This window comes from Channa argus, chromosome 12 (genome assembly GCF_033026475.1).
Source record: "Channa argus isolate prfri chromosome 12, Channa argus male v1.0, whole genome shotgun sequence".
Taxonomy (NCBI): Eukaryota; Metazoa; Chordata; class Actinopteri; order Anabantiformes; family Channidae; genus Channa; species Channa argus.
This window is the reverse complement of record NC_090208.1, coordinates 7,121,990-7,136,127: the sequence shown is the minus strand read 5'-3', so window position 1 is coordinate 7,136,127 and position 14,138 is coordinate 7,121,990. Positions and strand designations below refer to the sequence as shown.

The following is a 14,138-nucleotide window of genomic DNA, read 5'->3' as shown; positions in this document are numbered from 1 at the left end:
ACCAAAAGTATTTCAGACAGTTAAGGAAACAAGCTCCTTCATGTAAAATACAGTACAGGAATAAATGGTCAGCTACATTCATCTACATCCAAAGTGAAGATAATTGACTTTCTTTTATTCTCCTCGTGCCGCTAACCTGACAGGCCACTAACCACAAAGGATCTTCAATAAACAGGTATAGTTACCCTGAGGTATCAAGATCTTATTTGCACCCTGAAATTGTACCACAATTGTTTCTGAAGATTAATTTGTATATTGCAACTTTGCTGCATCAAAAGTTAGAGATAAAATCAATTATTTCCTCTTGTAAAGTCTAAGAATGCAGAGTGGTTGTTTTTTTTAGCGACTGGGTAGAGAATGTTCCAGCAGAGCCCCACCCAGTTTGCAAGTTACAACTTGAATGGAACAGAATAGATTTGTTTGTTTTTTTACAAAAACTCTTATGAATAAAAAAGACTGACAGTTTTTAACAAATAGTAAAGATAATAGTCCATATGAGAACATGGTTTTGTGGATTATCCTCGTCAACAATGGCAATGTTTCTGCAAAGGCCAGTTGGTTTTTGATGTAGCGTTTTTAATGCTGTAATCTATTGGTGGCAGCAGAAATGTCCAACACATCTCACATAACTTAAAAACTATCAGCACTGGAAGACATCACGACGTTTAGAAAGTTCCACCACACAGTAACCTTCCGTGTGGCTGTTAAGTGCAGGGGAATTCCATAAGTTTCGGTTCTGTACACAAGCTGTAATGAAGCAGTAGAATGAACACAGAATGACACATAGGGAAATTTTGCTGCTGACAAGCACTGTCTACGCAGGAAGCAAAGTGTAGTGCACAGACGTAGTAGTAGTATGCAACTCAATACAAGTAATAAGTAATGGTCAGTGGTGGAAAGCAACAAAGTACTTCCTAACTGTACTTGAGTACATTTTTAACGTGTACTTTATTTAAGTAGATTTCATTAAGGTTACTTAAGGCTATATCTGAGGGCAAATATTATTTAACTATATATATCTATACTTCTTAAACCACTAAATTTCTTCTTAAAGTTGCATTACACATTACAATCACATTATTTTACACATTTCATAATTTCAGTTTTTAATTAAATCATGTCACAAGCGACAATTATTAAACCAGGTGCAGGTATGCTGTTAGTCTCTCCATCCATAGACTTAATTATAATTATTTAGGTGTCAGAGTTCAGCTCAGTTCTGCAATTGGACCCTCTTGGGAAATTTGGAGGTCATGTTGCAGTAAAGTGCTGTGCTTTGAAAAACAAAATCCATTCTGGGCAATTTGATCAATACATCTTTAAGATCTCTTGTATATATTTGACACATCTTGTTTTTTACAGGTGCAAGTCATCTCTAAATCATCCAAATATGGCAGAGGAACGCTATGGGGAATTCAAGGTGAATCCTTGCGTAGACCTTAAAGAATTCATATGCTTGTCGTTTGGGTAGGAGTGTCAAGAAAGATGTATTTGAAATTTATTTGTGATTAGAAAAATAACATTAATCAAGCAGTGAATTATTTTGCAGACAAATTGCCACGAGAAAGTGAGAGTGAAGAAGGAGGAGGATGACAGTTCTTTACAGGTCAGTATTCACAAGACACACAGCATGTGCAAAACAGGTATTTCTGTTACATAAATAATTAAATCTATTTTTTTTTCCTCAATCTGGTTTCCTGCAGGCTGGACATTCACATATGTTCAAAGTGAAATTCGACAACAATAGACAAACGGAGTACACTATTTCATGCAATCAGCCTCGCACAGTACTGGAGGCAGTAAAATCAAAGCGAAAGTACAGTGAGCTAAAGTGGGCAGATGAAAACATTATAATTCAGTTGGGTGAAGGAGATAAGGAATTTATTGTTGCAACACATTTCCCCTGTTCTTGTATTAAGGATGGTGAGACTCTTATTATATCAGCTGAAAAGCTTGGAGTTGAAAACCCCGGAGGCCAGAAACCTGAAATTATACATCCAAGAAACAGATACTCAGTTTTTAACATAGATAGAGAGGGAGGGAAAAACACCAAAAAAAAGGTGCTTTTTAGAAACAGTGCTGTCAAACAGTACAAGTATCTGTGTGTCTATGGAGAGAATGGGATGACAGTGGAAGAAGCTCTGAAAAGAGACGGACGCTTCATTGATGATCTCGGCGACTTCACTTTGAGTCACAACGACAATCCAATTGTCCACACTGACCATACAGACACGGTTGACATCTTAGATCAAAAGAAATTCAAGTTGTGTCTTCCACTGCAAAAGAGAGTAGAAAGAAAAACATCACATAAGAGAAGCCCACAAGCAACAAAGAAGTCACAATGTAAGACAGACCGAGTGCCGAGTTTGGGTGAAGCCCAGCAGAGTGGAGAGAGTGTGATAACAGCAGTGGAAAAAGGAGGCAGTGACAACACTGCAGAGATTTATAAACTACTGCGGGAGCAGTGTCCAGCTCTGAAAAAATGGATGGAGAGTAGATTCCCAGGTGATTCCTTTCAGGAACAAATGAAGCTGAGTAAGGAAAACTTTGGAAAGATCCAAGCTTCATTCAGTGAAGTGCACAGAGTCAGGAAGCTGCTAGAACTGGGTGAATCAGTTTGTACAGTTATTGGTTCAGGTATTTGTCAGGGAACAGGCTTTGTACTGTTTGATAATGTTGTTTTGACAAATGCTCACTTGTTCACACTGTGTGGATTTCCATCAGACATGTGGATGGAACAGTTGAATGATACCGTTACTGCCGTGTTTAACTGTGAAGATCCTGGAGATCATGAAAACTGGAAAAGCTTTAAAGTTGTAAAAATACTCTATTTGACTCATGGTGAACTAGACTACGCCATACTTGAGCTTGACCTCGATCCCACATCCCAAAACAAAAAGATACCACCAGGGATCCTGAACAGATTTGCTCCAATGCCTCAGAATGGGGAAGCCTGTCTCATTGGTCACCCAAATGGAGAAGTGAAAAAAATGGATCCTACATGTATCATTGGGAAACAGAATAGAGAGCAGAATGTCGAGGATCAATTACATCCCTTCATCACCCATAAAATCATTAACACGCTCAAAGAGCAAGACATTGAAGGCATCCTGATCGGTGGAAACAAAGCAGACAAACTTACAACCTACAACACCTTCATGCTTCATGGCTCCTCTGGCTCCCCGGTGTTTGATGGTTATGGCAAAGTTTTTGGTTTGCACACTGGGGGATTTGTTTACGAGTATGAAAAGAGTGTGATTGAGTATGCCCAACCTCTGCTTACCATCTTTAATAACTTTGTGAGCAAGCTGAAGGAAAGAGGACATGAGGATCTGTTGAAGAGAGTTAAGGAGGAAGCAAATGGAAACAAACACCTACAAAACAATCTGTGGACTGGGAGAGGACAGGAGTGTTGAGCCAGCAGACAATGTTGAGCCAATGCAGATTGATGTACTCTCTTAGTTTGTTCATGAGGAAGCACAGCAAAGTACAGACACATTAGTGGAGTTTAGTCAGAAATGCTGAGGCTGTTTGTCTGTGTCAAATCTACATTTTAACAGTACATTTTCTGTGGATCTTTTAAGTGCATCTTTTTTTCATTAACTTTAATTTCACCCATCGTTGTTTTTAAAGCAACATAATTGTATTTTAGGATCTGTTAGAAATATCAACAAACTTTTGAAAATGTCAAATAAACACTCTTAAATGAAACTGTATCCATATGCTGTAATTACAAATGAGTTTAATTTCCCTGCCTTCCCTTTCTCATCATTCATAAATGAATCAAATGATAAATGATCAATTTTCTGAGAAAATCAATAAATTGAAAACAGCTATTTTTTGCAGTTGTACGTAAAACAACTCATTTCAACAAACTGAAACTTTAAATTAGAAAATTCTTAAAAATGTTAAATATCACCTCATCAACCCTAATAACTTGTGCTGGTGCATTCTGTGACTTCTGGAAGTCTTGATGAATCAAAATTTTCTTCTTTAATAGGGCAACAAGTCTGTGGGTGGATGGGCCTTCTCCTTTTAAAATTCAAAAAATGTTATGCAATTAGATATATTTCATTGCATAATTATATATAAGACCGTAGCTTTTAGCTTGTCCCTTCAGGGGTCACCACATTGATTTATGGTTGGGTTCTTTACGCCAGATACCCTTCCTGCATTCTCCCATTTTATCTGGGCTAAGGACTTGTGCCTAGGTGACTCTTGTTGGATGAGCGGAGCGACACCTGGTAGAGTGGGATTCAAACCCTCGGCCTTCTACATCCCAACCCAGTGCTCTACCACTACAACTTGTTCATTCTCTCCTCGATACTGCCCAGTGGTCCCACGAGGGCCCAGCTGCAGACCTCAAATCAGCCCCTTAAAGTCTGTGAGCTAATCACAAAAAACTAGGGTCCCAGTCATGAGGTGTCAATTTTTAATGCTTATTTTACTTACACACACTTATTAAAATGTATTATAAATAAATACAAATGTGACCTTCTGTTTTTGCACAGGTTGGTTCTCCCACATCTGCCTCTTCATTAAATCAATGTATAGGAAACACTTCCTGAATCTGCTTCACAGCTATTGAAAGCTGTCTATCATACAGTTGCTTAAGATCAGAAGTTCAGAAAGAAGCAACTGTCGAATGAAACTTGCACGTAGAAAAAGCCTTACACCGGGTCCACCCCATAATCCTAGAATAAGCAGCAACTGCACCTGCACCTATTCTGGGTGTGTCTCGTGACATCCCTGCATGTTTGAATTACTTTTTAAAATAAAGTGCAGAGCTGTGCCTACAGGAGCATATTGGATAAGAGAAAACTACAGTTCTAAAACATCGGATAAAACAATAGGGTCACCACTGAAATTATGTATAGATATTTTAGTTTGATGTGTTTGACTATGAAAACCTTAAATTAACTTTTAAATGGCACACAGTGCTCTAAAAATACAAAATAATATAATTGTTAGTATATATTTTGGTTAGTCCCGGTGTGTAAGTGTCTGCCTGCAGAAGTAAAACACTTACACAAAGTATCATACACTTTACCTGTTTCTGATGGGTCATAGATTAGGCCTTTGGTCACAGTGTGACTTTAAAGGGTTAATATGTAACAATAGTAATGTATCGTTCACAAACGAGGCGGCTGTAAGAGCTGATTCTTTGTACCGAACGAGAAGAGCCGACTTCCTTCAAGGAGAGTAGATACTTGAGCTACTCTTGCTCAGCTCTGCTGAGAATCCATGCAGACATGGGTGCGACTTTATTTTGATGGGCACATCCTTCCGGCCAAATACATGCAGTGACAGAAACCATTATGTGAAAGAAGGAAAGGGGACAGACTTGTCATAATGTGACGAGGGACTTCGGCCTTTATTTATTTGATTTGTTTGCTGTGGATCTGTGTTCAGTTGTTCATTTAAAGGTTTGATAAAAATGTTAAACAATAGTAACTGTTTTTAAAAATGAAACACTGTATTCATAATTACTAAACTAGGCTAAAATATAAGTCTCCCAGTGATACTAAACTAAAAGTCGTTTTGGAGCCATAAGAGCCAGCTCATTTAAGGGATCTGAAACAAAAGAGCCGAATCTCTGACCAGAGCCGGTCCTCCCATCACTAGAGAACATCAGCTGAGAGGAAACATCTGCCAAGTGCAGAGACACCACCCACGCCAGTCCGACCTAATCGGAGCTGACAGTCGGCAGAGACGATCGTTAACTGTGTGCCGTCTAAAGATTCCAGTCTTTAGTCTTAAGACCCAGTCGCTGCCAGTAGTTCAAATATGTTTAACGTTTAAGACCGGTATCGCCGACCGATGACGTCACAACGGAGGCAGCCCTACGGTAACCGCAGGTTTACCTGAACGTAGCGGAGTTTTCTAAAGTTACTTTACCTTTTTTACTCTCTATAGACTCTGTAGTCCGCGTTGTCGTCGCTTTTACTTCCGTGACTTTGTGGGTTTTTCGTCGTTCCACAAATTAAGTTTAAAAGTTTGGCGGGAATTGGGGTGTAGAACGTCCAGTCGTTCCAGACTAATAATAAGTATGAATTTCATTTTGATTGTAATTATCCAGTTACATTTGCTTGCTGTTAACCCATAAAATGTGTTGACAGTAAGTTTATCACAGATCTAACACAGCTGTGTCCTGAACTTTGATATTTACTGTTCCATGTCTGTTGCAGAATGTCAACATCTGGGTTTTTATAGCGGGCTCGATCTTGTACAGCCTCCAGTCATTTCCTGGAATTCTGAGTAAAGGAAACGGCAAAGCATTTGTGAGTCAGCAAAGTAAGTGCAGCTTCCTCAAAGCAGGCTTTTTTTTTTTTTTTATACTCCAAGAATAAACACATTACAATCCAAATTAACATACTCTTATAGAAATATACTCAAGAATTATTTTAGAAATGTAAATAGTAACTGCAGTAAATACACAATATACTGCATATTTTATAGATTGATTTACAGAGATAATACTTCACTGCATAAAACTGGCATCAATTCTTTGTTTACATATTATTTCATTTTAGGCTTGAGTTGGCCAGATTTTGTTCATTGCCTAAAGATGTCATTTCCTGAAGTTTACATTGTTATTGTGATGATAGGGTGAAAATGCCTCCACCAAAGCGAAGCATTGACGGGATAAAGGACATAAGGGATTTTTTTGAGAAGAAAAGTGTAAGTAAAAACTGGATGCTCGATTATCAATACTTATCTTCTGTGACATTTGTAACTTGTGTAACCCTAAGCCTGATCCCAGTTCTGACTTTTGCCAAATCACTTCACCCTAATCCTTCATTTTGTGTTGTTATATGTAGAAGTAGGGTTGTCCCGATTCTCTTTTGCCACAGAGGGGGAAGACAAATATGTAGACAGAGTGGTGAGAAAATACCAAGAATGACTTAAGAATCATTGGCAGCAAGGAATAGAAACCTATTAATGTCCTTAGTAACTTTGAATTAAAGAGCAAATTGAAAATGAGTGGGCACTCGAAAACAATAAGTGGGATTAAACTCAAAGGTTCTGTTCTGTTCGGGACGAGCTTAAGGTCCAGCAGAAATCCAACAAGGTCAGTTGCCCCTGAATGGTATCTTTGGGTTAATCATGACTGAGGATCTTCACAGATAAGGTAAAACTGTGAACTAGGATTGGGCCCTAACGTTTACTTAACTAAGGGCATCACTATTATAGAGTCATTTCAGTGATTTAGCCACAGCGTGTCAAACTAATTTGTTTGTAAATGTAAACATCTTTTTATCATCAGGACCATCCTGGTAGCAGCAGTGAAACCAAAACAGAGAATTTGCAGCCAGGTGGTGCTGCAGCTTCTAAGGTAAGTTTTTACATCACTGTGAAATGACAGGATGGGCAACACGTGGCCCAGTGGCTGCAATTTGAACACCTGTGATGCAAATGCTTAAGAATAAAGCAAATTGCAGTGGCTTGTAATGTTTAATTCCATTGATAGATGATGTGTGTAATTACAGCTCTCAACAAACAAAATTCCGTCCTTATCAGTTTTGCAGTGGCCCAGAATAACACAGCATTGTTCTTACCCTGTGCAGTGTATCTTAAATCAAGTTATAGTTTATATTTCTGATTTTTCCAACTTCCTTGGCAGATGCCTTCATTCATTAGCACATTAGCACCACCAATAGTTGATTGGAGGAAGTGGCAGGACTACATGTGCACAAATGCATGCAGATACAAACATAAAGCTAATATTACACCTACAGGTCTCTACTTTTCACATTTTCTTAACAAGATTTTGCAAATTGTATTTTGTTCTCATTTTGCAGACTGCAGGCTGTGATGTGAAAGTGAAGAAAGAAGACGACTGTGCTATGGTGAGTAAACACGCACAAAACTGTTGCATTTTTATGACAAAAGTAGCATATAACTCGTATTTTCTCACTCTTGGTTCTTGCAGGAAGGACATTTACATGGTTTCAAAGTGAAATTCAGTCACAATGACCATAATGTGCACAACATTTACTGTGATCACCCTCGCACAGTGCTTAAGGTCATACAATCAACAGATATACCTGTCATTAGGAAGCTGAGTGCAAAGCATTCAGATGAAACCATTGTAATTCAGCTGGGTAAAGGGGACAAGGAAAAGATTGTTCCAACACATTTCCCTTGTTCTTGTATCGAGGATGGTGAGTCTCTGATTGTATTATGTAATTCAGAAAAGGTAGAAGATGCCAAAGACCAAAATTACAATATTGTCCATCCAAGAAACAGATACTCTGTCTTTTACATTGATACAGTGGGAGGGGTCCATTCCAAAACAAAGGAGATTTTTAGAAGCAAAGCATTTAAAAAGTACAAGTATCTGTGTGTCTATGGAGAAAAGGGGATGACAGTGAAAGAAGCTCTGAAAAGAGACGGACGCTTCATTGATGATCTCGGCGACTTCAATCTGACTGACAATGAGGATCCAAAATTTAATACTCACTGTACACAGAGAGTTGACATGCTAGATCATAAAGTGTTCAAGATACGTCTGAATAAGAGAGAAAATTATGAAAAACAGCAGGAAAACACATGTGCATCAAACGAACCAGAGCATAAGTATGACATTGAAGTAATCGCAGCTGCAGCCGAGAAGAGGGGAGTCAGTGTAAAAACTGAAATAGAAAAAAGAGGCAGTGACAACACTGCAGAGATTTATAAACTACTGCAGGACCAGTTTCCAGGTCTGAAAGAATGGATGGAGAGTAGATTCCCAGGTGATTCTTATCAGGAACAACTGAAGCTGAGGAAGGAAAACTTTGGAAAGATCCAACAGTCATTCAGTGAAGTGCACAGAGTCAGGAAGCTGCTGCAACTGGGCAGTTCAGTGTGTAAACTGATTGTTAAAGATGTTTGTCAGGGAACAGGCTTTGTACTGTTTGACAACTTTATCCTGACTAACGCACATTTGTTTAAAAGTTGTCTTGAAGGACTAAACCTGCAGGAGGATATTGATGTGTTTGCTCTGTTTAACTATGACGAGCCAGAGCCAGACACAAACTTCACCACCTTTAGTGCTAAAAAAACCTTCATTGCCTTTGATCTGGAACTAGATTATGCCGTACTTGAACTCAACCCTCAGGGCCAGAAGTGCAAACCAAAAACAAAGACACCAAAAATAACTGTGCCACCAGGGCTGCTGAAAAAATTTGGTCCAATGCCTGAGACTGGTGAAGCCTGTATTATCGGTCACCCAAAAGGGAAAGTGAAAAAAATGGATCCTACATGTATCATTGAGAAAGAGAAGAGGGGGCAGGCTGTGAATGATCATTTACATCAATACAAAGACACCATTTTCACTGTACACTCTATCAGTCAAGTAATTAAATATAAAGGGATTGAAGACATAATGATGGGTGGAAAAAATGCAGAAAAAGTAGGGACTTACAACACTTTCATGTATCATGGCTCTTCTGGATCCCCGGTGTTTGATGCTCATTGCAGGGTTTTTGGTTTGCACACGGCAGGATACACATACGGGTTTCGAAACCATGAGGAGAGCGTGATTGAGTTTGCCCATCCTCTGCTTTCTATATTTGAAAGATTTGTGGGTAAGCTGAAGGAAATGGGAAATGAGGAGCTTTTGAAGAAAGTTAAGGAGGAAGCACAGGGAAACCCACACCTGAAAGAGGTACTCGGTGCTGAGTCAGTTGATTCTGATGAGCTAATGGAGGTAGATGTAGAGAATGATTGATTGTTCAGAGGCTCGCCAGCCAAGTGCCTTAACAGATCTGGCTGCATATCTTCTAGTTCAAAAAAATAATAGAAATGTGGAAGTTAATATAATCTTTGTTATATAAGCTTATATAATCGCAATTTATCATTTTATCCATTTATCATTTTATCCATTTATCATTTATCATTTATCACATTTAATCACATCCATTCTCTTCCTGTAACAGGTCACATTTAGTACAAAATACTGTTTCCTATAAGGCCACTCAAAACCCCACCCCTTTATACCTTGCCGACCTCCATATCACCACACTCAGATCCTCTTCATGTATTTGCCTCACTGTTCCTTCTGCTCGCCTCGGCGGGGGTTACAAATGACTTTGATGGCTGATGCTGGAACAGTTGTAATTCTTTTATCTGTCCTGTGTTCTTTTGGGTTTATTTGACTTCAATCATATTTTATTCCTCTGTTTTGGTTTTATCTGTACGGTGACCCTAAGCGTCATGAAAGGTGCCTATGAAACCGTTATGCAGTTATTATTCTACTGTGGAGCTACTTGGTTTCCTGTTTCACAATTACAACCATCATCTGTTAACTTGTAACAGATGTAAGACTGTGTGACTTCCACTGTTCTGTTGATCTATTCGATTTCTGTTGAAGCTTCTGAATAAAATTCACTTATGTTGAATTATGAATTAGTGTATGAGATTTTTGGCTCCTTGTTGTAGAAAAAATATATAAATCAGGACACTGTAACGAATGTCAGGAATGTTGCTTTACTATTTACTGTTGCCAGAATCAGTCTTTAGACATCCTCTTAATTGTTTAGTGGAAATGATAAAACAACAGTTCCCCGAGGTGGCCATTGTATCACACTACCAGCAAAATACTACCAGCTGTATTACATTTTAATAGTTTAAAGTAAACTTTGATTCAGAGTGATTATGTTAAGTTTTTCTTGTCAGTCAACATGAAAACTGACATGACAGTTTAGATTAAGTAGGACACACTTTCTCTGGACATCAAGTCAAGTTTTATTGTCAGTTCTTCCATATGTACAGTACATACATACAGAGAATTTCAATTGTGTTACTCTCTGACCCATGGTGCATACAGATAACACTAACAGTGGAGCCTAAAAATCTAGATCAAATATAAATATAAAATACAACTATACAATAAGGGCATGTAAAGAGTAATAATAATAAAAATAAAGTAAAGTAAAATAAAGCAGTGCAAGGCAGATGGAGTGCAAACCAGTGAAGTGTACAACAGTGCAGGTAACAAGATTTAGTGCAAGAAAAAAAGCTTATTCAGTCTGATTCAAGAGCAGTTCTATTATATATGAGGTAGTAGGGGGTTATAGTTCTGTGCCTGAGGCAGAAGAGGGAAGGGAGGCAAGTTCGGGAGGGAGTTCAGCTTCCTGACAGCCTGATGAATGAAGCTGTCCTTCAGTCTGCTGGTCCTGCCCTGTAGACTCCGCAGTCTCCTCCCTGATGGCAGCAGGCTGAAGAAGCTGTGTGATGGGTGAGTGGGATCACCTGCAATGCAGAGGGCTTTGCGGGTGAGGCGGGTTCCATAAATGTCCTGGAGGGAGGGGAGAGAGACACCAATGATCTTCTCAGCTGTTCTCACTATTCGATGTAGAGTCTTCCGGCAGGAGGCGTTGCAGCCCCCCATACCACAGTGATGCAGCTCGTTAGAATGCTCTTGATGGTGCCTCTGTAGAAGGTGTACATGATGGGGGGCGGAGCTCTGGCTCTTCTTAATTTGCGGAGGAAGTAGAGACGCTGCTGTGATTTCTTGGCCAGTGCTGCAGCCGTTAGGCTAGCCCGGATACCTCTGCGCTTACCCTAACCCTAACCCTAACCCTTCAAGCCACAGAGTTATTGAAATATGACAATATTTCAATTTAACTCGTCATATTTTTAAAAATCAAACCTTAATCAAACGTTAATTTTAGTTTATTATACTGTAAATGGACACCTGAGTTCTGCTGGAGTGACCCTGGAGGTGTGGAGGAGTCTCTGCAAAGCTTTGAGATAAAAATAAAAGCATAATACAGAGAAAAAAAGACAGTATTAGCAGTAGTGATGAAAAAAAAAGCCAATAGCTAACGGAAATGACTTTGTCCCAAAAAGATGAACTTAATAAAAATAGCCTATGGATACCTGATTCTCCACTATCAATAATACTGTATTCTGCTATGCCTTGTGTACTATATTCACATATTTAGTTTTCAGGATCTTCTCTATGGTGGCCCTGAAACCTCAAAGCATTGCAATTTAAGAAAACACATGCAAATATACAACAACTTCCCCAATTTGACACTAGGTGCAGCATTAAGAAATGAGCTCTAAAAGCCACAACATAACAGAAATGGCTGCAGGAGCAACTAAAAATGCATTTACAAATTAAATGCATTTACAACTGGAGGAACCAGCAGAGCCTGCTTTTGTGGCAAGTCATCGAGTAAGATCAGTGATCAGTGCATGATAAACAACTGTACAGACAGTGAGCGAAGACACAATCAGCCCATCACAACACCTGAATTTACCCCATTTAATGTGACTTGCATGTGACCCCAGATTGAGGACATCTTGACTTTTTAAAAATATCACTGTCAACATGTCAAAATATTCATGTTTTTGTGGAGAGATAGGGGAAATATGTTATTGCCAGTTAAAGGGGATTTGCAATTGTCTGTTTGGAATAAATTGCAACAAATTCTTGGACCGGTCAGTTGTTAAAATTATTGTTCCAAATATTTGTCAGGGGACAGGATTTTTCTTATGGAGCACATATATCCTGACTAATGCACATTTGTTTGACTCCTGCATGCAAGGAAAATATCTAAAACTGGATATATGTTGGTCTGATGGGCCATACACAAATATCACATTTAGTGTTTAACTGTAAATATGATTTTTCTTTACTCAAGCTCATCCCTGATGATCGGATTTCCAATACTTTACCACCAGGTCTCCTTAATACATTTTCTCCTGTGCCTTCAAACAGCAGAAACCATAAAATTCTGGGTTAGGAAAAATATTGGACTCTACTAATATTGTAGCAACCCACGGTTTATGGGAGCTGACTGTGGGAGGCGGTGAAGCTAAAGCTAAGGCTAATCCTAACTGAATTCACTAACCTAATCGGCTAGCTTGGGTGCTAGCAAGCTAACGTCAACAAACAGTTCAAAATGGCAGGCGGAAGGGAGAACACTTGCGCCCCATTCACAGCACGACCCCAAGTGTCTCAAGCTGTTTGACAAAAGCAGTCACAACACAGCTCTTGCCTTTTTACAGTTACCTCTCACAGCAGAGATAGCTGAGCTTTATTTTGAACACACCCACAAGTAGCCGATCACCGTGAGCCCCATTCATACACCCATCACCTTCCCTCACGGTGCCGGCTAACACATACACTTTACATGACAAACCTAAACATGTGAACACACCTAATAACGCTAACTGTAATGTAATCATTTAACAACATTTAACATTTAAGCAATTAAAGCACAGAACTATTCAGAGCACATTTACCCATAATTCCCTCGGGGCAGATTGCATCCGCCCCCACACTAACCCACTTGCTGGGCCGTTACAATATCATTCAGAAACAGGAGAGAGAGCAGGTTAAAAATGATTTAATGACTCAACAAGACATACAAGATTTTAAGGCATGGATAGATAAAATTAACCAAAAGGTGTTAGTCACCTACGAAACTTGCATGGGTCCTGGCTCCTCTGGCTCCCCAGTGTTTAATGATCAAGGAGTGATTGGCTTACATACAGGTGGATATTGGTATCAAACTGGAAACTCAAATGACAAAATGATTGTCTTAGGGTATTGCCATCCTGTCCTTACTATATTTAAAATGCTTGTCATTATGCTAAAGCAAAGCAACATGTGTGACCTGCTGCAAGAAATTCAAGAGGAAGCAAAAGGAAACATCTACTTAGAAGAGATACTCAGGAATGAACTAGCAGATGATTCTGGTGAACCAATGGAGATTGACTTTTAGAATAAAAACTCAAGCTGACTAAATTTTTTAGGTTATATCTCATAGATTACATTTTTCTGTTCTGCAAGTTTTTTTGACTTTAGTAGTAAACCCTGGTAAGATAGGCAGCGAGTGAGCCAGCTGATCTGAATCCTCAGTTCTTCCATCGGCTCACTACTTTGTTATTTTGCCTTTTTTGTTTGGAGGTAATCCTGGGTGGGGGTGTGCTGTACAGTACTGCTGGCCTATAGTGGCTGAAGGTGCTGTGCAGTGCTTTTGCCTCGAGCCCGGCACACCTCACAGAAGACGGTTAGGCACAAGACAAGTTTCTTAGGGACCAGGGATTTACTGTTGATAAAAGCTGTCATCAGACTTCACATGGATAATTGTCTGTCTATCAATAAAACACTTGCTTCTCTATAAAGTCCCTGTGAT

At 39.2% G+C, this 14,138-nt stretch overlaps 2 protein-coding genes across 4 annotated transcripts; both read left to right on the top strand.

Annotated features, from left to right (window-relative positions):
• Positions 1–7: 7 nt before the first annotated feature.
• LOC137137511 (serine protease FAM111A-like) lies at positions 8–3,836 on the top strand. The gene is made up of 4 exons (XM_067523862.1): positions 8–175; positions 1,363–1,420; positions 1,550–1,606; positions 1,704–3,836. Exons 2-4 carry the CDS (start codon positions 1,391–1,393, stop codon positions 3,414–3,416), a joined length of 1,800 nt encoding a protein of 599 aa, XP_067379963.1. The 5' UTR covers positions 8–175; positions 1,363–1,390; the 3' UTR covers positions 3,417–3,836.
• Positions 3,837–5,615: 1,779 nt separating this feature from the next.
• Positions 5,616–10,392, top strand: LOC137137510 (serine protease FAM111A-like). 3 transcript variants are annotated; one of them, XM_067523859.1, is made up of 6 exons: positions 5,616–5,848; positions 6,189–6,294; positions 6,609–6,681; positions 7,268–7,336; positions 7,803–7,850; positions 7,934–10,392. In XM_067523859.1, the coding sequence occupies exons 3-6, from the start codon at positions 6,616–6,618 to the stop codon at positions 9,713–9,715; spliced, it is 1,965 nt and encodes a 654-aa protein (XP_067379960.1). In that variant the 5' UTR covers positions 5,616–5,848; positions 6,189–6,294; positions 6,609–6,615; the 3' UTR covers positions 9,716–10,392. The 3 variants fall into 3 exon arrangements, with proteins under 3 accessions (XP_067379960.1, XP_067379961.1, XP_067379962.1); XM_067523860.1 differs by having other exon boundaries at positions 5,616–6,047; XM_067523861.1 differs by having other exon boundaries at positions 5,617–5,848; positions 6,609–7,132.
• The last annotated feature ends 3,746 nt before the right edge of the window (positions 10,393–14,138 follow it).